General features: G+C 47.2%; 1 protein-coding gene and 1 non-coding gene across 4 annotated transcripts in view; one reads left to right on the top strand and one right to left on the bottom strand.

Annotated features, from left to right (window-relative positions):
• CHD5 (chromodomain helicase DNA binding protein 5) overlaps window positions 1-26,102 on the bottom strand; it is a 72,877-nt gene that overhangs the window by 25,191 nt on the left and 21,584 nt on the right. For all 3 annotated transcript variants that reach the window (XM_034753520.1, XM_034753522.1, XM_034753521.1), the window contains exons 3-11: window positions 14,505-14,684; window positions 13,092-13,210; window positions 11,997-12,235; window positions 10,136-10,260; window positions 7,419-7,542; window positions 5,295-5,461; window positions 4,501-4,719; window positions 1,818-2,024; window positions 1,459-1,670 (exon numbers count right to left, since the gene is read on the bottom strand). In XM_034753520.1, coding sequence (XP_034609411.1) covers window positions 1,459-1,670; window positions 1,818-2,024; window positions 4,501-4,719; window positions 5,295-5,461; window positions 7,419-7,542; window positions 10,136-10,260; window positions 11,997-12,235; window positions 13,092-13,210; window positions 14,505-14,684 — 1,592 coding nt within the window. The remainder of the gene's footprint in view (window positions 1-1,458; window positions 1,671-1,817; window positions 2,025-4,500; window positions 4,720-5,294; window positions 5,462-7,418; window positions 7,543-10,135; window positions 10,261-11,996; window positions 12,236-13,091; window positions 13,211-14,504; window positions 14,685-26,102) is intronic.
• On the top strand, window positions 14,916-15,018 carry LOC117868115. The gene has a single exon (XR_004643568.1). It is a non-coding gene; the product is annotated as a U6 spliceosomal RNA (small nuclear RNA).

Genomic DNA, 26,102 nt, shown 5'->3' with positions numbered 1-26,102 from the left:
TCAAACCGCTTTGAAGAGAAGTGTGTGATTCCTAATTAGAAGTTCTACAAAGTGATCCTTGCCTTTTGACTTTTTTTTAAAAAAGATATCAACTCACAAGATTATCTAATACATAGGAAATGTCTTCAGCACAAATAAATGCAGATATCATGGCTAAATAATTGAAAGGATTCACATATGCAATTCATTTAAATTCTTCTCTTCACGCGCAGTCCCATTAGCCTCCGAGGGAGTTATGTGCGCATTAGCTACTTCTCGGTATACATGTGATTCTCAAATTCCTGCTAATGTCTTCGATGTGATTTGAGTGAGGGTGGAATGCATGATTCCCCAAAGAAATGAACAGCGTACACAGAAATGGACTGGCATTTGAGAGTAGTTTGGGTGAGTAATAGCAGCTGCATGGTGCAATCAATAGGAGAAAGACTGATCACCCAGTCACAGAAGAAATTTATGAATTTTTCAGTAAAATATTAGTTGGCATCAGGGATCCAAATAATGTATTTGGGGAAAGTTTAATAACACCAAGATCCACCTTTTAGAAGAATTTACTATCTATATTTTTAATGTGCAATTTAATAGAAATGGAAATAATGCAACAATTCATTTTTGGCCTCACTTTCAGCTCTGTAACAAGCTTCCAAGGTGATGATAGCCTTGGAATAAGTTTACAGCTTTACTCTCTTTAGGAGGAGCAAATTAGTGTCACAGAAGCAAAGCGGTAGGTAAATTCCCGTCCCCTAGCCAGGAGAAAGTTTGGCCTTGGAGAGACATCCCAGGACAAATTCTGCTCTCCCTTACACAGTCTGGAAATTCAGATTAATTCCATTAGAATTGGAGGAATTGTTCTGGGTTAACACTGGTGACACACATGAGCAGCACCAGGCTGTCTATGTTCTAATATTACAGCGCTGTGTCGCGAATGGCCACATGGCACTAGCCTGGGTGATCCCTACACTCTTGGCTGCCTAAATTCAAGGCCAGAGTCAATAACGTCAGTGGGTAGAATCCAAAGTTGAAATGCTTTGTGTGTGTAACTTCGCCAACATCTCGCTGATAACTCTGCGGTACGTTATGTTCCTAGCACAAGCAGATCTAACCGCTGCTTTAATGAATATTGCCCTCAAACTAGGCTTGACAGAGAAATACTGTTTGCTACAGAAATGCTAGTTTCCCCCCCACCCCAAAAAAAACAAACCCTAGCTAATCACCATAAATCACCACCCGAAAAACCTCTGCAGGACTGGGAATATCACACAGTCCATACTAATGACATGGGGAGGAACAGCTCCCTACACCTTCATTTGCAAAAGGAGGCAAGGTGAATGCATCAGTTTTCACTCAGAATTCCTTCTTTACAGATCTTCACGAGGCCCTATGGGCAATATTTGCCCCCTGATGTTATAGGAGTTGTAGGCATCTGTACACCTAACCCCTCTCTCCCACACAACTCCCCACCTGTGATTCAGGATTCGGTGAATCATCATCCACTCGGGTTTGATGCCGTAGCGATAGTACTTCTCCTCCATCTTGACGTACTGCGGGTCTTTGTTCTTCCGCTTCTCGCTTTTGCCGTCCTCGTCCCCGGAGCCGTAGTCGAAGGCCGGGGGCTCGTCCATGTCGTTCTTTCTTTGGTAGTTGCGGTACATCACGGTGTGGTAGAGCTCCAGCTGCGCCCGGAGACAGCAACAAAGCAGGGAGCTGGTTATGTTTCAACACCGCCCCCACACCTGTCGAAAAGGGCCACAGGTGTGCCAGGCCCAGCCATGGGCAGCACCACACGCAGTCCCCCTCTCACCAGCCACGCTGCTTCTTACCTGCAGCTCTTTGACCCAGGAGCAGTGCCAGAAGGAGAGTCCTGCCCACTTCACAAAGAACTCCCGCTCCGGAATCCCCTCCAGGGGCTTTGGTGGAGGGACAGACAGCTCCAGGTCAGGCGGACGGAGCCCAGACAGGAAGGGGGCAGGAGGCTCTCTCCAGACCCAGTGCAGGATACGTTGGACTTTGCCTTTTAAGGGAGGGCACTGAGAATAAAAGGAGGTAAAAATAACATACACACACTCATGGTTTAAAATGGGCCCTGTCAGCCCCACACAGCACTTCCCGCTTCCTCTCCTCTGGCAGCACAGCCCTGAAACACCAGGGAAAGTCCAACCCATCACTACCAAGTCCCTGACTTATCAATGGTTGGGCACCAGACCTGACCTAGATTGAGCACTGGGCCTGCACTGGCAGTGGAGTCTGCTGGAGGGCAAAGAGGTCTGCAGTGGGGGAATGTAGCACAGATCCTGCCCGGGCCAAGCTGTGAGGGGAGCTGTTACTGTGAGGGAATTCTGCACCAAAAAATTAACAATTCTACACACAATATTCTAAAATTCTGCAAAACTCTCTGTATTTTATTTATCAAAATAACACCATATCATCAGGCCAGTTTCAACTATTTTGGTAACTGATTACAAAATACCTGTCAGCAAGTATGTCGGTCACAATACAGACAACAAAAAAAGATTCAGGAACTGTCACGGGGCAGGGGCTGAAATTTGTGATTTCCATCAAAAGGAAGCATTTTGGTGGAAATCACAAATTCTGCAGGAGAAAATAGAATTCTGCGGGGAACATGAATTCTGCACAAATTCTGCATTGTGCAGTGGTGCAGAATCCCCCTAGGAGTAAACTGTCCAGGGAAGGAAGGCATTGCCTAGGGTTACCATACATCTGTTTTTTCCCGGACATGTCCGGCTTTTTGGTAATCAAACTCCCGTCTGGGGGGAATTTCCAAAAAGCCAAACATGTCCGGAAAAATACTCCCTGGCTTACCTTAGAGCGGGCGCCGGGGGCTGCTGTACTCCCTGTTCAGGGAGCACAGCAGTCGCCGAAGCCCGGGAGGGGAAATGCCTGGCCGGGGGTGCAGGGTCCGGAGGCATGGGGGCTGCCCAAAGCCCGAGCACTACTGGCTTCAAGGTTTGCCAGGCAGCCTCCAGACCCTGCGCCCTCGGCTGGGCACTTCCCGTCCCGGGCTCCAGCTGGGGAAGCGCCGGCCGGGGGCGCAAGGTCTGGGGGCTGCTGGCAAACCGTGAAGCCGGTAGCACTGGGGCAGCCCTTTTCGCATGGCTGGGAGGCAGGAGAGGGAATGCGGGGCACTCAGGGGAGAGGGCGGAGTTAGGGTGGGGACTTTGGGGAAGGAGCGGGGAAGGGGCGGAGTTGGGGCGGGGCCAGGGCCCCGTGGAGTGTCCTCTCTTTTTATTTTTTAAATATGGTAACCCTAGCATTGCCTAGGCAGAGAGGGAGGTGCTCTAATCAAGAGCCCCCCTGAACAGCCTGCTGGAGCCTGGGCCATAACTGGAAACTGCTTCCGCTGTGGGAAATCCCCAGGCAGGATGGGCAGCAGCAACTGGCAGTAAATTAGGCCCAGACTCAAGGGAACCCAAGGTCATGCAACAAACTGGGCAGTTTTTAACAACCCCAGAGCCAGGCCAGTTCCAGGCCTGGCCTGCCACCTCTGACTCAGCCTGGACAGTCCTGAAAGGAATTGCTGTGCTCTGAGGTCGGTGCAAACTGCTATATCAACCCCAGGGCTTGTTTCTTAATCAGTGCCCTTCTTTACTGATCAGACAGTAACAAGTAAGCCTGAGTGAGAGGGGTGAAACACATGGGGTGGGGTGGGTGAGAGAGTGCTCCCCCAAGGCACCTTGAATGATGGCAGATCCATCCCCTGGATGCATGCGTGCTGGAGAAGGATGGCTTTGTCTGAGCGGCCATTATGCTGCACGTCCCAGCTGGGGATAGAACGGGCCGGGAAGTAATAACTGTTTCACTATTCCCATATTTAATTCTCCAGCGCTGCCGCGGGCTCCACAAATCACGCCCACCTGCCACAGCAGCTCGGCTGCCTCGGGTGGGGAGATTCCTTCACGCAGGAGATGCATTAAATGGGACCTGACACTTAATCTAAAAAGCTGCAGGGAAATAACCGGTCATCTGCATAGGACAGGGAGTCTGTGCAGGGAACGGAGCCTTACAGAGACCCAGCAGGCCCTAGAGCAGGGGTTCTCAAACTGGGAGTCGGGACCCCTCAGGGGGTTGGGGGGTTATTACATGGGGGGTCGTGAGCTGTCAGCCTCCACCCCAAACCCCACTTTGCCTCCAGCATTTATAATGGGGTTAAATATATAAAGAAGTGTTTTTAATGTATAAGGGGGGTCGCACTCAGAGGCTTGCTAAGTGAGAGGGGTCGTCAGTACCAAAGTTTGAGAGCCACTGCCCTAAAGGCAGCCGGGGAGGGGGATGACAGACTCTGCAGAGCAGGAAGTGAGGGGCAGGACGGCAGGCCCATCGGGGAAGAGGGCATGGGATGATGGGCACATCAGAGGGGGGGTGGGAGCAGAGCCTCTCAGAGAGGGGCAGCTGACTGCCCTGACTCTAGCTTCTAGTTTTGAAACCCTCAGGTCAACCTAATCCCCACTCCTTGGGGGCGGCAGGACAAATGCTGGTAACACTCACTGTACAGCGCGGGCAGAGCCATTCACCGTTTGGGATTTCCGGCAGAGGCGGGTTCAGACAATGCAGGTGGTAGGAAGATGGGCAGGTGTCACAGCACAGCAGCTCCCCGCCATCCTTACACACACGGCAAAACTCCATGTGATCATCCTCCTCCTCTTCGCCTCCTTCCTCCTCCTCCTCCTCCTCTTCCTTCGGCTCCCACTGGATCCCTTCCTTCTCCTAGGGAAGAGGCATCAGCACAGTGCTGAGCAGTTACGTCGGTGGCCAATCCAGTGCCCCGGGGGTATCTGATACGTGTCTAAACACACCTGGGCCCTTTCCCCTGGGGGCTGAGGTCTCAACCCTCAGCACCCGAACACTCAGCTGCAGGAGCTTCTGTGGGGTAGGAACAGCCTGAGGAGGCTGAGATGCTAAGTTAGCCTGCCAGGGACTTGGATCCATAAATCCAGGGAGCCAAGGCCATTTCCAACCTGAATCTTAGCTCCACTAAGCCACCCCTCTGGTGAACACTGCAGCTCAGTTTGGCTACAGACAAGTCCTGCCGCTCTGGCCCCGGACCTGGTTTCAGAGCCAATGATCACACAGCACCAACTAAAAAACAAAGGCTCCTTTTGGGCAGGGTGCCGCTGTGATTTAGGTAATTCCATGTCCCGCGAGGGGTGGGACATACAAAACTCTGAGCGCTACTCTCTGCAGAAGAGCCACCCTCATTTCGTTAGTGCTCCCGACTATGTCCCAAGCTGATTTTCAGCAGCAAAGTTACCCAGTTTCAAACCAACTCCGCAGTGACTCACACAGTGAGGGCAGCTCCACTTGCCCTCCGGCGCTTTCTCCAGCTCAGGATCTAGGCAGACGAGGTGATAGGCGCGAGGACAAGTGTCGCACAGGATAATCTCCCCTCCCTGCTGGCAGACTTCGCAGTAATCCTGGTGGTCGGTCTCATATCCATCCCCTTCGTCAACTAGAACAAGGGACACACTGGACAGTCAGAGAAGCAGCAGCCATCACATGCTTTCCCAGGAGGAAACGAGACAATTTCTCTTGTAAAAGGATTAATTATATTTAAGGAAACAAAGAGAACATTCCACCTTAGTCCCCATCTATTACATTCCCCTACCTCTCTGTCCCTCAGCATCAGTTTATCTGGGTCTTTGCACACAGCATCCTCTCACCTCTGTCTCTCTTTCTCTCTCCACACTGTATCCTCCTTTGGTTCCTTCAGGCTCTCAATGGAGAATGCCAGAACCTGGAGAGGTTGCAAGGGAGGCCAGTCAGAGAAACCTCCGCAGATACCATCACCATCAACTGCAAATGTACCATGCAACAATAACACAGCCGAGAAGGACTCTTCCTCTTTGGACTACTCTGGTCTCCCTGTGTGCGTGCTAGACTCAGAGGCAGGAGCTCCTCCAGCCGGGTACAGCAGGGGACAAGGAAGGGCAGGATGGTTCTATGGTTAAGGCACTGGACTAGGACTCAGTAGACCTGGCTTCAAGTCCCAGTTCTGCCACAGCCTCCCTGAGTGACCTGGAACAAGTCACTGAAAACGCTCTGTGCACAACTGCTCGTCTGTAAACTAGGGAAGATAACGAGCCTCCCTTTGTCAGTCTGATCTCCTAAGACTATACGCTCCTTGGGGCAGAGTCTGCCTCTCACTAGGTATTTGTACAGCACCTTGCACAACGGGGTCTCCCTGCACTGCTGCAGCGTGAACAACAAACAAAAAGACTAAACAGATTCCGTCTTCGTGGAAGGGACTGATTCGCAGCCAGTCCCAGTCTTCGTGAGCTCAGCGCTCACCGGTGTAAGATGTCAAACCCAGAGAATCAGGACTACGCATGGCCCGGGTGAGACAGTCTCATTTCCTATCCCAGCAGAAGCTTCCAGCCCCACATCCAGAAGCTTCCCTTTGATTGGCTGGAAGTATAACCTGAGGGTGCAGATAAGAAGCTACAGGATATTTGGAATTTCTGGATCTGAAATATCTCGTGCTGAGCAAGGCCGGAAGATAAAAGGAAAAGGATCTTTTCTGTCGCACTACAAGAGCGAATGACTGCCCAGGCTGAGAGCACAGCCAGGCCGGTGCTGCCTGGAGCAGATGGCTGTGCTGAGCCAGCCACAGCTGAGGAGGAGCCAAGCTGCTGCAGTTAATGGAAGACCGGGAGGGTGGGGGGAAACCAGCCGTACATGTCGCTCCTGGAGTCCTTCGGGGGCGGAGAGAGAAGCTGCCGAGCCGGTGCCCGTGGAACACTTCCGGGCAGTTCAGTCCAAAGGGACCTTTATGGATTTTTTCAGTAGCAATGAAGCAGAGAAAGTGTCGCTAAAAAAAATCAATGGTATCCAAAAACCGATAGATACGTCTGATCCAATACCCCGCTGCGTGCCTTGTCCTGCGGCTTGCATGCATTTCTATCCCAGGGCATGTCCGTGAGGCTGAATGAAGCATGCGCCCTGCGAATTACTCTGGCATTTAACACAGGCAAAAAAAACCCTAATCTCGTTCACATCTTCATGCTCCCCTATGGCCCACATGTCAGCTAGACACCTTGGCCTACGTGGCTGGCCACGCCGTAAGGCTAAATTTACTGGTGGCGTGTTCCCGGAAATACCGTTTCCATGGAAGGGGAACAATGCCAGGCCAGCAGACAGGGCTCTCCCTCCAAAGCAGGCTGTGCTGGGGCTGCGCGGCAGTGCTGAAAGCACGGGAGCTGCTCACAGCCCTGGCGAGACACAAGCCAGCAGTGGCGTTTCGCGTTGGGTGTGAATGAAGGCGCCCCTCGCCCCCACACACCCCCACACGGAGCCAGGGTCAGATGCTGCAGTGAAAGCTCCCACACAGGGCTCCAGGGACCAGAGAAGCACACATCAAAGCGGGAAATCCAAACAGAACAGGAGCGGAGTACAAAGAAATGGCCTACTCCTCTTTTTCTTTCTCCTCCTCTTCCCTCTCTTTCCCAAGCCTGCCGAGCATTCGGAGCGCACCGAAGAGCTGTTGATGCTGGCGCTGTCAAAGTCCGACTCCTCCCGCTCCTCCTCTTCACTCTGCAAAGGAAATCAAACCACACAGAGGCAAAGCGTTGGCCTCTCGTCCCCCACTGCCAGAGGGCCAGTACTCGCAGCAGGAGGAGCACAGCACCGAGGAGCTGGGCGAATACACAGGGAGAACACAGCCCACGGAGTGAGCTCCTCGGGGCTGAGCCCATCGAAAGCAAGCGGCAAAACTTGCAGGCTCATTGAGTAGTTAGGGACAGGCCCCATGCAGGCTTATACGGCTCCTGGTGCCACGGTGCAGAGGTTATGAGAGTGTGTCACAAAGTAAATTTTATGTGTTACACCAATCTCTCGGACTCAGTGTCGAGCCACTGGTTTCTGCAGGACAATGCTCTCTCCCCTTCAGCTCTGCAGGGAGGCTGCCAGGTCTGTGCACTGGCACCTCCAGCAGCTGTTGAAGGGAGCAGACAGATTAAGATCCCAAATCACTGAAAGACTCTGAGTGCAGATTTAAAGGGTGCAAATCAAGCCATTTAAATCAGGCGACAGTCCAATTTCTTCTCCACTTACCTGACAAGAGACGGAGGCTGGGCTCCCCGGCTGTCTCTGACAACACCTTCACAAATGCACAGAGTGCACTGCACAACCAGCCAGGGGTCATTCTGGGACGGCTCAGTGTCCCCTGAACACCGGGGATTGGCCAGAGGCAGGACACTGGACCAGAAGGCCCAATGGTCTGATCGAACACCTCAGCCACTAGGACTACTCCCTGCACCCCTCACTGGAGTCAATGGCACGGCTTGGGTGAGTCGGGATTACAGCACAGGCAACTAGACAGGTTTAGTCTTGCAGGAGAAATGCAGCATCCTCACCCAGGGCCTGGCAGGTAAAGAGCTGTTGGCTCGTGCCCTTGAAAAGTAGCTCCATGAGATACTGTATTTGAGCACAGTTCAGATTTTGCCTGGATCACAAAACGGGACTGATCCAGCCAACAGGATCTTTGCGTATCAGACAAAATGAGGGCTCAGAATTCCAGGCCTCAACCAGAATAGCCCCTGCCAGGAAAAGCACTAAAAAAGCATGTGTGTCTGTTAAAGTGAGGGGGAGCAGGGCTGGGGGAAACAAAGCTACCACATCCTCTGCTAAAAGTGGGGAGCTCTCCTCCTCTCCCTCGCTTGGGTGGCTGCACTATCTCTCCAGGTCCGAGACGGTGAGGGCACACACACCCCCGTTGCTTCAGTCTGCTGTACCCCGGCATGCGCACGCACACACAAAAAGTCACACACTCACTACTTAGTTGTTGTTTTTTTTTGCAAATAGTTACTTGAGCTAAAACTTATACTGTGACATCACACCTAAAATTAACATGTCTAAATTCTCATTCTGGACCCTAAACCCATCTCCCCAAAGCTTTGATTCACACACACCCTGTACTTAGTCCTCTAACTAACCGTGGGAGCAACTCTGAGCTTTTAGCATCACTTGAAAATGTGAATGAACAAATCCAGGGCCCACTTTTGAAAATTTGCCACATATTCAATACGTATGTTTGAAAACTACTGCAGTGGACTGGGTCAAAAACGCTTCTTTCACTTGAATCTCTGTTGCACAAAAGTAATTTACAAACTGATTATATTACGTGCAATGGATCCAGAGGGTTAGTGAACTCCAGTAAGGCTGAAGTTATGGGATTCTGATCAATATTATCAAGACCTTCAGGAGTTCTGTCCTTATTTAACAGTTATTTAAAAGATTTATTCTTTAAAATACTCTGCATACATTTGATATTCATACACTGCCAAGTGCACAGTATGCAAACTGTATTACAGATTTTTTTGTCCCTCCATTTATTCCTATGGTCGTCTACTCCAGGAACTGTGCTGGAAAAACACAGGCTAGATATGGTAATAGAATTAAAACATTTGCTAATTCTATCTGACATGCATTCAGTACAAGGGCAGGCCCTAAAGAGTTTATTTGCAAATGAAATCTGAAATTACGTTATCACTGAACTCACCACAGCAAAGTATTAAAACTGATTCTATGATTTTAGTGGAAGAAATTCCCAAACAAGCCATCTCTAGGAACGTGAGCCTGGATGCAGTTCTCTTCCAAAGAATACCCACTGAGCAAAGATTGGTTTCTAACAAAGAAACGCAAATGAGATTTTAAGATTTCCTTACCCAGGCCCAAGTGCAGAGGGACTGCCAGCATTTCCCCCGCGCTCTCAGTGGGTGAAATGCATGCCAGTGCAGAGGGCCAATGCCCTGTGTAAATTCCACTCCAGCCCTTGGTGCTGCTCAGACTGTGTGCTGGCCCCTCCCTGCACAGGAGTGAATTTCCCCCTGTGCGAAATGGGTTGATGGTCACAGCCCAGCTCTGTGGGACAAGTAGCCACATCCAATACCCATCAGTGCAACTGGCACTAATTGTCTCCCTTCTTGGCAGCGAGAGGCCAAAACTGAATGAGCTACAAAACTGAACACCCTTCTCCTATCTGCGAATGGGGCTTCAGGCAGGAGAAGCTTGCCCGGCCACTACCCAAAATGTTGGGGGAAGACAGAGGACTCCAATCCCCAGGGCTGCCCGCCCAGCACCTTCCACCAGCACCAACATTCCCCGTTTAGAGACAGAGAGTGCTTACTGAGGAGCCTTTTTTCCTTTTGTTGGCGATTCCTCCAAACCGGAATTTCAGGCCTGCCATCTTTTTCCCCTTCCCCTTTTTCTTCCCATCTTTGGAGCCCTTGATTTTCTTCCGCACTCCTGGACCTAAATGAACAAAAAGATTTTCTTGACGTTCTAATGATGGACACCTTGATTTCTACATTCTCCCCAAATCCCATCGCTCATAATTTACCTTCGTTCAAGGATCTTCTGAGTGTTTGCATTGCCTGTGTAACATTCTAGCTTATCACATCATGTTCCCCCACGCACACTGAATCCACACAGAGGATAAGTGCCTAATACTGCTACCCGTTAACAGAGCGACTCCTTTAGTTAAAGAGGCAAAGGCCTGTGCTTTGGTGCTGAAGGTCCCACGTTCAAGGCTCTACATTTTTACGGTTTCCTTCCTGTTTGAAAATGATGCTTCACACACATTCCTCACTGAACTTTTATAAATGGAAGAGCAGAGCAATGAAAGCAGCATGTCTCCTTCCCTGAAAGTGCTTCTTTCCCCTGGATTCCTGGCTCTCTGTGGCTCCGCAGTGGGAACCCTAAGCAAATACTAAGGGATGGCCAACTGCTTCACTTAGAAACCAGGGTTCATATTTAACTGCTTTGCATTTGGGGGAAGAGTGCAGCCTGCCCCCCAGGGGCCAGGAAAGGGACTGCAGCTCAGATACTGCAGAGATGGGTGCAAATAACTAACCTCTGGGGGTGTGGCCAGGGAGACAGACGACAGCTTCCTCCCACAAGATCAACCAAGTGGACTGAGAGATGCTGCACTAAAACTATGGGAAAGGAAAACTGTTGCAACCAGCACCAAGCTTCTTGGGCTGCTCCTTTCAAAGCTCTCGAAGCATTGGGAATTGACTGCTGCATAACTGGAACAGAAACTTCATGAAGAAAAACACTGTGGGAACAAAGGGAGATTCCTCTCCCTCTTCCCTTTCCCCATTTTTTCTTCCAATGACTCAGGAAGCCCTTTCTGAACGCTGAGGGAAGCCTCCCGTCTCCGCCGTCAGGAGCAGGAAAATGTTAATAGTAACAAACTCATTTCAATAAAAATGAGATCAGTTCCATAGGAGCTGCTGTAGATTAACATGGTCAGCCCTGTGCTTGCAAATGGGGTTTGAAGGCAGTGTCCTTTCATCTGCCTTCTAGGAAATCAAATACCTTATACGTTATTTTTGTAATCTTTTCTATTGTGGTCTCTTGACTGTTCTTGAACGTCCTAGGTCAGTCCAGATGGAATGCACCGGCCGGACTGCTGAATATTACAGAGGCATACAGACAGAACACATCTGCTCTGCCAATGTCCTGCCCTGCATCCTACCACCCCTACTATTCCATTTGAGTTTCCCCCAGCAGATTTTCCAATGCCCCTCAGTCCTGATCTTACTGGCCTGCAAATTCACACCAGCTTGAAAAATGCACTTTCCAGGAGGTTGCGAGATTTCACTAGCAAATATTTATAAAGCTCTTTGAGATCCTTTGTGACACAGGTATCACATTAAGAAATATTATGATTATTGCTTTATTTAAAATAGGATACAAATTTATTATACAATTTTCCATGGTCCTGCTAACATGATCGGTCATGATATAAGGAATCACAGTTCATCTGTGGCATTTATTGTAGAAAACAAATACAAACTACAGACACACAAGTTTCCCCACAGCTCAATTTCCAGCTTTGTCTCCCTTGCTTACCAGGCTTCACACCCTGTCTGGTAGCACACGGGCACATCTAGTGGCTAAATAATATATTGCAAGTATCATTTATCATTGCAAGATCTACCCAAGCTGTCCGATTAGCCATTCATTCCTGCCTGGCCCGTTACCTTTGCCCTCCTTGGTTTTCGCTTTCCTGATGGCCATGGGCAGAGCAGACTGCTGAGGGCTGGCAGAAAGCTGGGGTGCAATGGTGACTGTTTCCACGGCTGCAGCCACTGCAGCTGCTGCCGCCGCGGCCGAGCTGCCTTTGAACGGGTTGTTGGCACTGAACTCTCGCCATTTGGCACCAAGCACCGTCATCATCTTGGACATGGGGATTTTGGGGTTCTTCTTGGCAATGAGAGGCCTGCAGGGCGGGGCGGGAAAAACCACCAGTCAATAGGGCTCCTCTGCTATCTGATTGTTTTAACTCATCACGCGCTAGGGAAAAGCATAACATGAATTAGTGGCCAATGCATGACACCGATTGTGAAGAGTCACTGGCAACAGATGCACTGGAAATGGTAGAAACCAAAACTGCCCTAGCAAGGAAAGAGAGGGGAATGTTCAAATATTCAATGACTTTTTTTTCCACCAAAAAATCTTTGATCGTTTTCAACCAGTTTAAAGAGCAGCCAGAGGCCGGGGGGGAGGGGAGGATATTTGCAATTTTCAACAACAAAAAATTGGGCAAATTTTTTTGTGAAAATATTTCTGCCTTTTCCAACCAGTCCTGCAATGAAACCCCTTGGAAAACTGTGTCCTGAAGAACAACTCTCGGACACATGTGGTGAAGCACCAAGGTATAGATGATGCACCAGGGCAGCAAACTTAAACAGGCAAAGAGAATGCTTTGGAGACAGGGCTAATTCATTACTACTTGTATAGCACCGTGATAGGACATTGCAACTGTTCCCTGCTGCATCTAACCTCGCCCTCAAAGCAAACAGTGACCTCCTAGAGTCCAGCTGGCTATGGGCGAGAGCAGAACCCCACTTGGGAGACATCCGGAGTCTCTGCAGAGATTGTAGCCCAGATCCTGCACGTGAGGAGCAGCTGATTGTGCAGTCTGGCAGAATGTCAGTAAACTGCACATGATTGGTTTTCTGTTGGTGAGGAATTAGGATTCTAATGCCCTGGCTTTATCAACTCGATTGGGTAGTAACCAAGTACAAAACAGACCCCCATCCATACGCACAATGCTCCACTGCTCAGCCTCTTACCTGAGAAACTGACTGAAAGCCTTGTAATTAGTCAGAGTATGGTAATCTTCTTCTGAGAACATATAATCCACATCGTCAAGGCCCCATTCCTCCATTAGCTGCGCTGAGCTCTTGGGCTCCTATGGATTTACAAAGGGATACATTTAATGCAAATAACTGAGGTGCTACGAACGAGCGGTGCGCAGCCACGCCTCTTACATACTGCTACTCCTAGACACTCACAACATGGGGATTTGTTTCTGTAGGTTAAAAGACGGAGCGTGCACAAGTGCTTAGTAAACGAATACACGACCTAGCTTGAAAACAATACAGGGCCTTCCAAATGCTGCCCTAACCCCACCACAGTGTGACGTCTCCACAGCTTTAGTGTCACCACAAAACGTAATTTGTGGGCACATCAAATGCATAAATGGGAACTGCGGCAAAATCCATTTGCGAGTAGCTGTGACAGCCCAAGGCCCCAGTCCACTCCAGTGACTCACTGGGTGCTGCTGCTTTTCCGCACCTGGGGGAGGGATGACCCCGGTGTTACTGGATTTTTTTGAAAAGCAAAGGCTGTTTTAACATCAGTGTCCGAGGAGCCAGAGAGTTGTCTCTCATCTGCTTTTCCACAGAACCAGATACACAAATGAAACACAACTCTCAATGGTACTACTGGTGACTGTGCAACAGAGACCTCCAAAGAGCAGCTAAGAGCCAAACTAACAGAGGGACAAGGGGCTGGAGCTGGTTGAAGAATCATTTCCCACCAGAATACCCAGTGCCATCGATGCTGACACGCTTCCCGAACTCAGATCCATTTTGCTGGAGTTCTGGTTTGGAAATAACGGGGAAAGTTCTGGCAATATGGAAATGTTCCATTTCAACGTTGTCACAACAAAACCCTTCAGGCTTTCCACTGTGAAATGTTTTTATTTTGTAATAGAATGCAGCATTTTTAAAAGTCAAAACTGAAACAAAATGTTTCAATCAACCCAAAACAAACAAAAAAAAGTCAGAATTTTTCTTTGGAGAATTTCAAATTTTTAGTTTTTGCTCCAGTTTGGAATGAAGCCAAATTTCCAAATCCTTCATGAAACTGAATTTCCTCCTCCACACAGCTCTCCCAAGCACCAATCCTGCCAGGTGCCGAGTGCCCTCGGCTCCTCTGGGAGCGTGTGGGAGCGGGAGCACTCCATTCCCTGCAGGATCAGACCCCAGGTAAGGATATGGGCAGAGACTGAAATGAAACTCCTCCTGAGGAAGTGCAGGCTAGAGTAAAAACCAGCCCCCTTGGCCTTTTCCCACAACCTGTGCTGCCACAGCCCATTCTCGCATTCAGAGAGAGTAACAGGGAGGTGCCCTAAGATTTCCATTCTCAGAAACAACCCGACTAATGGGGTGCTAGGTCCTGGACAGTCTAATTGTAGGTACCTTTAAACCTCCTTCCTCGTTATCATCCTCCTCTTCATCTTTCTTCTTCCGCTTGGCTTTTTTCTCTTTCTTTTCTTTGAGCTTCTTCTTCTTCTTTTTGTTGGGCGAATAGTCACTTCCTTCGCTCTCAGATTTGTCCTCCAGTTCCTCTTCGTTTTCAGATATTTCATCATTGCTCCCCTAAAAGAGGAAGGGACAGTGAAGGAAGGGCCAGGATCTCCCCTCCCCAGCTTCCCTGCACAAACCCTTCTGGTCATTTGCCAGATTCAGTCACTCCCATTTGTTACTTTCACATTTTAAAACACTCCAGCCACAGTACATGTGGATAGCAACACCCTAGCAGAAGCCAAGGAAACGCACTCCCACTTGGCCTAATCTGGGCTGTAAGAAGGGTCTGACTTTAGGAGACACTCGCTTCGGCAGCACATATACTAAAATTGGAACGATACAGAGAAGATTAGCATGGCCCCTGCGCAAGGATGACACGCAAATTCGTGAAGCAGGAACATTGTTTTCCATTCATAATTTTGTTGCAAGGGAAGGACAGTCCTCTGGTTACGGCACTGGACTGGGACTCAGCAGATCTGCTATATAATGATGCAGACAGAAGACCAGCTGCAGAGTAGGGGTTGTATAGTTTATTGCACTGAATGCAGCATGTAGGATGACAGGCCTTGTGGGCAGGTAACATATATGCACATTCAGGGCAAGCAGCGTATGACCCTCCCGGACTGAGTACGGGCTCTTGAGACCAGAGTGGCTGAACTGGAGGAGCTAAGGAAGCACAGACTTTCCAGGACAGTTGAGCGGTCCCGCCCCAGGCTGCCAACCTCTGGACAGTTAAAGAAGATGAAAGACTTGGGGAAGGAGCACATCAGCGATCCCATGGTTAGGACTCTCCTTCCAGATGATGTCATGGGATCCTCTCATATGGAGGATACCCCTCCAGACAGGGAATAGTCATAGGGGATTCAGTTATTAGAAATACAGATAGTTGGGTTTGTGATGACCAGGAGAACCACATGGTGAATTGCCCGGTGTGAAAGCTGCGGACCTCTCGAGACATCTAAACAGACTTAAATGCAGGGTTGGGGAGCAGCCAGTGGTCCTGGTACATGTAGGAACCAGTGGCACAACGAAAGGTAGCAGAGAGGTCCTTGAGGCTAAATTTAGGCTGCTAGGTAAGAGATTGAAGTCCAGGACCTCCATGGTAGCATTCTCTGAAATGCTTCCAGTTCCAGACCGGGTTCCAAGTAGATCGGTAGAACTGCAGGGTCTCAATGTGTGGAGAAGACAATGGTGTTTGAAGGAGGGAGTTAGGTTTATTAGGAACTAGGCAACCTTTTGGGAAAGGAGGAGACTATACAGGAAGGATGGGCTCCACTTAAACCAAAATGGAACCAGGCTGCTGGCATGTCAAATTAAAAGGGTCGTACAGGAGTTTTTAAACTAAGGGCTGGGGGAAAGCCGACAGGTCAGACAGACACATCCCATAGGGAAGGATTTATTAAAGGGGATACTCTATATCCTATTAAAGAGGAGAGGATAGACGTTGATAAAGTACAGGTAGGAACTAAAGAGAAACAGTCAAATGAACAAGAGTCCCCATTCAATTACATCAGACAACTAAGGCAGACAGAAGGCAGACAACTAAGTATTGACAAGTTTTATAAGTGCTTGTACACAAATGCTAGAAGTCTAAATACTAAGATGGGTGAACTTGAGCACCGTGTAAATGAGGATATTGATATCATAGGCATCACAGAAGCTTGGTGGAACGGTGATAACCAATGAGACAGGGTAATACCAGGATACAAGATCTATCAGAATGACAAAATAGGTCAGGTTGGTGGGGGGAGCGGCACTCCATGTGCAAGTAAGCATGGAGTCAAATGTAGTAAAAATCTTAAATGAATCAAACAGCACCACAGAAACTCTATGGACAGAAATTCCATGCTTGAATAATAAGAGTATAGCAGTAGAAATATACTACTGACCACCTGTCCAGGATGGTGATTGTGAAATGCACAGGGAGATTTGAGAGGCTACAAAAACAGAGAAGCCAATAACAATGGGGCATTTCAACTATCCCCATATTGACTGGAAACATGTCACCTCATTATGCAATCCAGAGAGAAAATTTCTAGACACTATTAATGACAGCTTCTTGGAGCAGTTAGTCCTGGACCGCAGAAGGGGAGAGGCAATTCTGTATTTAGTCTCAGTGGTGCATAGGATCTAGTCCAAGAGGTAGATATAGCTGAACCGCTCAGTAATAGTGACCATAATGTCATTAAATTTAACATCCTTCTAGGGAGGAAATTACCTAAGAAACCCATCACACTAGCATTTAACTTCAAAAGGCGAACCACACAAAAATGAGAAGGCTAGTTAAATGGAAACTAAAAGGAATAGTCCAGAGAATGAAAAGCCTGCAAACTGCATGGAAACTGTTTTAAAACACCATAAAAGAGGCTCAAACTAAATGTATACCCCAAATTAAAAAAAAACGCAAGAGAGCCAAAAAATGCCACCATGGCTAAAGAACATAGTAAAAGATGCAGTTAGAGACAAAAAGACATCCTTTAAAAATTGGAAGTCAAATCCTACGGAGGAAAACAGAAAGGAGCATAAACTCTGGCAAGTCAAGTGTAGAAGAATAATTAGGCAGGCCAAAAACAAATTTGAAGAGCAACAAAAGACACAAAAACTAACAGCAAAAAAAATATTTAAGTGCATCAGAAGCAGGAAGACAGTCAAAAAGCCACTGGATGATTGAGGTACTAAAGGAGCACTCAAGGAAGACAAGGCCATTGCAGAGAAACTAAATGAATTCTTTGCCTCAGTCTTCACTGCAGAGGATGCGAGGTGTGGTGGTTCCCACACCTGAGCCATTCTTTTTAGATGGCAAATCTGAGGATCTGTCCCACACTGAGGTGAGTGGAACAAACTGAGAAACTACATAGTAACAAGTCACCAGGACCAAATGCGATTCACCCAAGAGTACTAGTTCAACTCAAATATGAAACTGCAAGATTACTAACTGTGGTAGGTAACTTATCACATGGAGGCTGTCGGATGACCAGCAGATAGCTAATGTTGATTGTTGAAAAAAGGCTCCAGAGGCGATCCTGACAATTACAGGGTGGTAAGCCTAACTTCGGTACCAAGGAAATTGGTTGAAACTACAGTAAAGAACAGAATTATCAGACACATAAATGAACATGATCTGTTGGGGAAGAGCCAACCCTGCTTTTGTAATGGGAATTCCAGGCCTACCAATGTATTTGAATTCTTTGAGGGCATCAACAAGCATGTGGACAAGGGTGATGCAGTGGATATAGTGTTCTTGGACTTTCAGAAAGCCTCTGACAAAGTCCCTCACCAAAGGCTCTAAAGCAAAGTAAGCTGTCAAGGGTAATCAGTAACTGGTTAAAAGACAGGAAACAACGGGTAGGAATAAAGAGTCAATTTTCATAGTGGAGAGAGGTAAATAGCAGAGTTCCACAAGGAACTTGTACTGGGACAAGTGTGGTTCAACATATTCATAAATGAGCTGGAAAAAGGGGTAAACAGTGAAGTGGCAAAATTTGCAGATGATACAAAATTACTCAAGATATTTAAGACCAAGCTGACTGCAAAGAGTTACAAACAGATCTCACTGAACTGGGTGACTGGGCAAGAAAATGGCAGACAAAATTCAATGTTGATAAATGGAAAGTAATGCACATTGGAAAATGTAATCCCAAAATAATGAGGTCTAAATTAGCTGTTACCTCTCAAGAAAGAGATCTTGGAGTCGTGGATAGTTCTCTGAAAACATCTGTTCAATGTGCAACGGCAGACAAAAAAGCTAACAGAATGCTAGGAACCATTAGGAAAGGGATAGATGATAAGCCAGAAAATATCATAATGCCATTCTATAAACCTATGATATGCCCACCCATGAATACTGCATGCAGTTCTGTTCACCCCCATCTCCAAAAAGATACATTAGAATTGGAAAAAGTACAGAGAAGGGCAACAAAAATGATTAGGTGGATGGAACAGTTTCCATATGAGGAGAGATTAAAATGACATCTTAGATAAGAGACAACTAAGGGGGGATACGATAGAGGTCTATAAAACCATGGCTGGTGTGGAGAAAGTGAATAAGGAAGTGTTAGTTACCCCTTCGCATATAACCAGGGTCATCCAATGAAATTAATAGGTAGGTTTAAAACAAACATATGGAAGTACTTCTTTAGTTAATCTGTGGAACTCATTGCCAGGGGATGTTGTGAAGACCAAAAGTATAACTGGGTTCAAAAAAGAATTAGATAAATTCAGGGAGGACAGGTCCATCAATGGCTATTAGCCAAGATGGTCAGGGATGCAACTCCAAGCTCTGGGGGTCCCTAAACCTCTGACTGCTGAAAGCCGGGACTGGACAACAGGAGATAGATCACTCAATAAATTGCCCCATTCTGTTCATTCCTTCTGAAGCATCTAGCACCGGCCACTGTTGAAAGACAGGATACTGGGCTAGAACGACCACTGGTTCACCCAGCAAGGCCATTCTTATGTTCTGATATCCAGTCCCAGTTCTGCCACAGACTTCCTGGGTGACCTTGTGTCTCAGTATCCCATCTGTAAAATGGAGACAAGAATACTTACCTACATCACAGCCATGCTGGGAGTATAAATGCCCCCAACATGTGCTAAATGCTCAGAAACTACAATGGTGAGCACCATAGAATACTCCTGGGGGCATTCTGTGCCAAAAATTTAAAAATTCTGCACACAATATTTAAAATCCTGCAAATTTTATTTGTCAGAATAACACTACATAATCACACCAGTTTCAATTATTTTGGTAATTTATTTCAAAAATACCTGTCAGCAAGTATGTTCATAACAATACAGATACATAAAAATTCCCCCAGGAGTAGAGAGTTAAAGAAATCCCTATGATAACCCAGTTCCTGTTTCTCTGCCCCCTTTCCCCCCTCCCTGAGCCCAGCCGGGGAGCCAGACACAAACAACCTCTCCCCCCTAGAGCCCACCTGCAGGGCCCCTGCAGCCAATACACTCGACCCACCCCCACCCCCACCCCGACCCCAGCTCCAGGGGCCCCCCCCCCCCCAAAACCCCCACCCCCCCCCCCCAGAACCCAGCTGTGGACCCCTCCTTGCCCAGACACCCATCCCTCTCCCCCCATCCCCAAGCCCAGGGATGCAGAGGGAAAAACAGCCTGATGCTCAGTCTGGGGCTTGCACAGAGTTTCCCGCGCGCCGCCCTCGCCTTCCCTCAGGGCATGCTGGGAACTGCAGCTGCCAGGAACCCGCTAGCTCCCTCTCCCTGCCCGCAGCAGTGTCTTCTATGTGCGAGCTGGGCTCTGCTGAGTCCAGTGGCCCCTATTGGCAGCCAGCAGCATTGCAGCCCATTTCTGTGGGGGAAAGGAAATTCTGCACACATACATTAATTTCTGCAAAATTCTAAATTGCGCAGTGGTGCAGAATTCCCCCAGGGGTAATAGAAAAGCCTACATATAAATTAAATGGAAAATAATGCAACACAGATGACATTCATTATGGAAACAGCTGTCTTGTCCAATGTATCTGTAAATCATGCTCTTACTTCACTGTCAATGCTGCACCATGTGTGTCGTGGGGATGTTTGGCCCTAGTCACATAAAGGGGATGTTTACTTGGCCTATCCTTTGTGATGAGTATATATGTATTTTCACAAAATCACCCGGGGCTACCCCAAGGTAGCACCCAGGTACTATTCTGATTTGTGATGGTATAAAACGGACAAATAAATAGATAGCAACGGATGCTAAATTAATCTATATATTAAAAAACTGAATGACGTGTTAAAGAAAACAACAGCTCTAACCAGTGACATATGCTATGTCATAGACAGAGACAGCTAACTGCTTTTCTAAAAGATCCTAAAATTTCAAGTTCTGCAACATCTCTGATTGACATCAAACAAGGTAATTTATGGATTTCTGCCTTGTATTTGTTTATGTCTTAGCATAAATAAAATGGCACTCTCATATGGCAACTATGGGAGCTAAGGAAGACAGGATTTCTTTAGTTGTGTTACATCGGTTAGATTATCAAACACTGATTTTGTCAGTTTCTCTTCAGCTCTGTTATTTGCTGCACTGACAGCACCACAGCTCTCCCTCCCCCCAGCCCCGGCCTTCTCGCTGTAAATCAGTTACATTTCACAGTCCAGACACACGCTTTGCACTTTACTCTTCTCTTGACACCACACCAGGCCCCTTCCCAGGTGTATATGATCCAAAGTTCTGCAGTATGGGAGCAGGAAGAAATTATTTCCTTCTATCCATTATCACTGTGGACAATAAGGTTTCCTACAGCCCTGAGTTGCCAACATATCAGTATCTTGACCTGTTCCCGTTTCTGTCATGGAGTCTATGGGGCCTCGCCTGCAGTCCCACCGAACCCAAGGATAGCTCTGCCTGAGTACAACCATCAGGACCCAATACCATGTTGGTGTGCAAATGGTACTGTTCTGCTTTCATGTGTGTTAAGTAAAGAGGAGTCCAAAGAGAGCAGACGCATGAAAGAGATGGGCTAGGAAAGACAACAGCAATAGCCAAATGGAGAAAAGGAAAGGCAGGAAGCACCCCACTGGCAGCCTGTAGTCAAAGGCCAAATCCCTTGTGCAACATTAGTCCTTCCTTGAAAAAGAGAAGGTTAAAAAGAGAATACAACACCCAAATAATGTCAATCTGATGGTGACCAGCAGGATACGAGAGCACCCCTCCCCTCCAACATTATATTGTAAAATCTTGGCCCTAACCTTTGCTAAGGCAGCAGTGTTGTCAATACTCCTGATTTTATCATGAGTCTCACAATATTTGGTGTTCTCCTTAAAGTCTCAGCTCCTGGAGTCAGGTGACCACATGAGAATCTCAGCTCTCACATATACTGTATATATAAAGTTTCTAGCTTTTATGTTTGCACAGAAAATCTTGAACATGTGATCAGAGTGCAGTCTAAAGAGTCAAAAGCCAAACATCAAATAAAAAGAGCCCCTAACTTTTTTTTAAGTTTCTTTATTTTTAAGACAGTAAGGCACCTGTACCCCCAAGGGTTGCAGTCTTAAAGGGGAGGATATGTGATAGGGTGTTCACCAACACCAGCCGTGAAGGGGTTGAGGTGGCCCAAAAGAGGCCAATTACCCTTCACACTGTCACCTGAAGGGAGGCCCACGGATTTATAAATGACTAATTGCTGATGAAGCCCCACTAGAGGAGAAGCTGGGTAAAATATAAAGCCAGGAAGTTTGCAGCAGAAAGAGGCTGCAGGGACAGAGGCTGCAGTCACTCTATGAGAGAAGAGAGCTGGGAAGGAAGAAACGCAGGGTGAAAATAAGCCCTGGGATCCTAGTCCTGGAAGATGGGTCAAGCCGGAGGAGCTGTGGGGGAAAGAAAGTCTGAGAAGGTGGAGTAGGAAGAAGCGCAGGGAAGCAGCAGCAAAGAGTGGGACTGGGCAGACCATGGCTGCTGGTTATAGGATCCCGGGGCTGGAATCCAGTGTAGAGGGGGGGCCTGGGTTCCCTTACCAGCCACTGGGAAGTGGCGCAGGATATTGGAGGTGCCACCTGGACAGCTGGTCTAGTGAGACTTTGATACCCCAGAACTGAGGGGACTACATGGTGACCGAGCCGGTGGCTGTCGCAAAGAGAGAGCACTGTGAATTGCAGGAAGACACCGCCACCACAACTGAGTGAGCATTGGCGGGGGGTGCCATATGGGAAGAAAACCGCTACTCCATGCCCAACCAGGAGGATGAGCTCTTGCAGTGAGTGGATCTTGTCACAAGCCCCCAGAAGAGCTAGCAGCTGCTGGCTGACCCTTGGCTGGCCAAAGGCCTTGAGGTCCAGAGGTCATCTTCTGCACTCACTAACAGTGCATTTGCATATTTCTTCCTTACCCAGAACTTGCACTTTGATTTTGCTCTGTGTCTGCCATAGGGAGCAGTCACATTAATTGGCAATAATCAACTGAGGGGAGCCAAGCCGTCAGAAGGACTGATTGATCTGAAGTTACACGCAGGACTAATATTTCCACTGAGGTTTGATGGCAGGAAGATTGTTTTTAAACGCAACAGACACACACAGCTGTGATCAAAACACACAGTGCAAAGGGAGCCAGTTAGCCAGGGACCATGAGTTCTGTCATGAGCTTCCATGGACCGCCCCTCTCCTGGGGGGAAGCTGTTGCCAATTATTATATTTAGCAATGTAGATTTTTCTTACAAAACATTAGGCTGTGTCCTACATAGCCAGGTCCAGTGTGATGGTAACAAGTCACACCCAGGCAGCACCAGCGTGCGTTTAGCCCTGCTCTTGCTCAACCCTGTCCTGGCCTATTCCCCAGGGTAAAGCGTGCTTCACCCTCCATAACTATTCAATCCTTGGCTACTCAGCTGAGATAGGGGGCAGCGCTGGCAAAGGCTTTTCATTATATGAACATCAGCCTACGAGGAACTGGTCTGAGACCACCAGATAAACAGCAGGTGGGAAAAGCTCTGGCTCACTCCTGACCCACTCTGGTGGTTTAGACCAGCACCTAGATGTGGAAAGCTTCACAGCCCATGAACCATCCTGTCACCAATAAAACATTTCCTTCTCTCAGAAATCTGATCACCTGATACCACTCACATTGATTAGAGGAGAGACTCATAATTCAGCAGCATGTCTATTAAAGGAAAGGCCTTTCCTACATTTTGTGGGGTTTAGTACAAGTCGAGACATCTTATTTTTCTCTTTAGAACCAGACATTTATACTTTATAACAAAATCTGAGTTTGGCTCACAATTATTTGGTCAGGTATTCCTTTGTAGCCAATCACAGACAGCATACAAGTCAATGTTCGGACTCTAAAGTTGCAAGAGCAATGTCGGAGGCATGACCATGGAGAGTCAGTCTGAGGACGTCTCAGCCTAAACAGTGGCAAACAGCTGGGCTTTTGAATAAATCCGTGAGTGAAAAGTTAGGGACCAGAAATGAATGGAGGAAAATGAGGAAGGATGGCTCACAATAACAAGAGCCAGATAAGAACTATAGACAGAGGTTACAATTAATTCCCTGTTGGCCTGAGACCTTGCACTAGATTACAAATAACGTTGATTTAACCTTGTTTCTACCAATTCACTATTAGACATTTAAATCTTACTGAACAGTCAATGACTGTTTTTTAATGTATCCAAAAAAATTAAAAAATACACACCCTCTGCACACGTTTTTTTGCTGTGGGTTATTTTGCCCTATGTCACATTTTAATTTTCTAACTGCATTGTTGTTTGAAGGACAAATCCGTGCATGTCTGAACATGATGCCAGCCAGCCCGCTGGAACTGTTCACCATCCCCAGTTCAAGTGTGTCTCTGCTCCTCCATATTGGGCATTCTCAGCCAGTCTAGCATTGTGCGCAGATGGATTTTCATATTGTAATACACAAAATCAAATGTTCTAACACTAGGGAAGCATCCTTGCCCAGCAGCCATTACTGATTTTTGGTCCTTCAAGCTTTTAAAACAAAATTGAGCCTTCCTCTTTACCAGTGTTATAAACAGTTATAATTTAGCACTGAATAATTGGTTGCCATAGTAACTGCTGCAGTACAGGTTGAAATCCCTTCTCTCTCTCTCTGCCTCCCTGTCTGACAAGGACCTTCATCTACATATGTTCAGGTTCAAACTGCAGGCTGGTTATTTTATGTAAATAGATCTTCTCAGCACTTGCTGCATCAATTCTGCCATCGGCTCATGACTGAGTATTACTGGCAAATAGACTCTAAAGAGTTGCAACATAGCTGATACACATTAAGGCATACTACAAATTAATGCATGCAAAAACTAAGATCTAACAATGCTCCTCTTAAAATTTCAGGGTCAAAAAAAGTTGTTGTTTTTTAAATAAAAGCGTTAACAGATTAAATATTTTAAAAAGCCCAGCCAAGTGCAGAAGTCTGCACTCCATTCATGTACTCAGTATCACACATTCACAATTCACTCCGATTGCCTACTTCATTTACAGCGGAATGTACATTTCCCTAGCAGGTATCAATAAAGGCGCTTAGGAGAAGCAGCCTCAACTCTGGATTTCTTTATCATTCATTGTTGCATATATATTTCTGATGCCCATTAGGAATGTGACTCAAAGTCAAGGGCAGTCTTTCCATCGGTTCTACTGGGCTTTCAATCAACCTTTATGCCAGCCAAAATCAAATCAGACTAATGTTGTCCACACGAGGAGTTAATAAAAATTGAATGCAACAGACATTTATCAAATTTTCTCCTTTTCCTTTTTTGCACCAGGTAGTCAATCAGATAACATACGTGCGACACTCTGCAGTTAGTTCCAGGTGCTTCTAAATAGTCTCTAGGCGGGGCACTATTAAAATAAAATAATCAGCTCGGGAGAAAACGTAGATGATTTTTTGCAGAGAAACTACATTATAAAGGTCTCTGCTCTGCTTAAGGGGGAAAAGATGCGATAGGCTGACGTGAGCTGGGCTTTGTGTTGTGTCTATAAAAAGCAAAGAAAGAACATTACTATGACCACAAAAAAATATGTATTTGCTGGACTGTGACTTCTACCCAAAGTCTGTTGGACAATAAAAGGCAGGTCTGAATCCATGTTCTTTAAATAAACAGACAGTTAGGCTCCAGTCACTTGCAAAAGCATTTTAATGTGCTACCTTGTCTAGACGATCTCCTTTTAGAGAGTGGGGTGGGTGACTGGAAGAGAACAGCATCATTTACACGAAGTCTGGCAATGAAAGGGATAGGGAAATTACTAGCTATACTGTGCTTGCATATTTGATACATGCTGACCTCCCTTTACAATAGGATACTGAAATTCATCTGCACACATTTCACTAGTTTAATCTTCATATGCTTCTTGGAACTCATCTGCATTTCAGATCAGTGAAACCTCAGACAACAAGAAGCACCCTGTATGTAAAGGCAACATGTCCCCATGACAAACGTGTATTCTACTAGGGGTATTGGAATGTCCTCAGACTAGAGACCATTCCACTGAAAACCCAATGAGGTTGAGATACCTTGTCACCCTGCAGCTATGGAACGGAGCACTCAGAAAACACGATTTTGAGTAAAATAAACTCAACATGGAGCTTTCTGCCTCATATCCAAATCCTGGTTCAATTCCAGCTCAAGTCAGGAGCAGTCCAAAGTCACTTCTGAGACAAACGTAGCCTATGGGTAACGAGTTGCAGAACTCTACCCAATCTCTAGTTGGTCAGGAAACACATCACAGGAAATACTACAGCAATTCACACAAATTAGCCCCTTGCTGGCAACCTTAGCAAAAAGACCAAGATCAGACTGAGCCACGAATTCCCTGAAAGTGGTCACTCCATGGCAGAGCTAAGACACACTGCTGCGGAGAAAGGCCTTCTCCTTGCTGGGCTAAGTGTTTCCGAGTCTGACACAGTCCAGCACCTTTCACGATCATTAAACCAGTGGTTTCAAGATGAGCAATGAAGGGGTTTCCCTGGGCAAACATCAGATTCTGGAAGCTTGCTCACTTGGGCCCAATCCTGCAGCAG

Source organism: Trachemys scripta, chromosome 19 (genome assembly GCF_013100865.1).
Source record: "Trachemys scripta elegans isolate TJP31775 chromosome 19, CAS_Tse_1.0, whole genome shotgun sequence".
Classification (NCBI taxonomy): Eukaryota; Metazoa; Chordata; order Testudines; family Emydidae; genus Trachemys; species Trachemys scripta.
The sequence above is the reverse complement of the archived record's forward strand: the minus strand, read 5'-3'. Positions and strand labels throughout refer to the sequence as shown.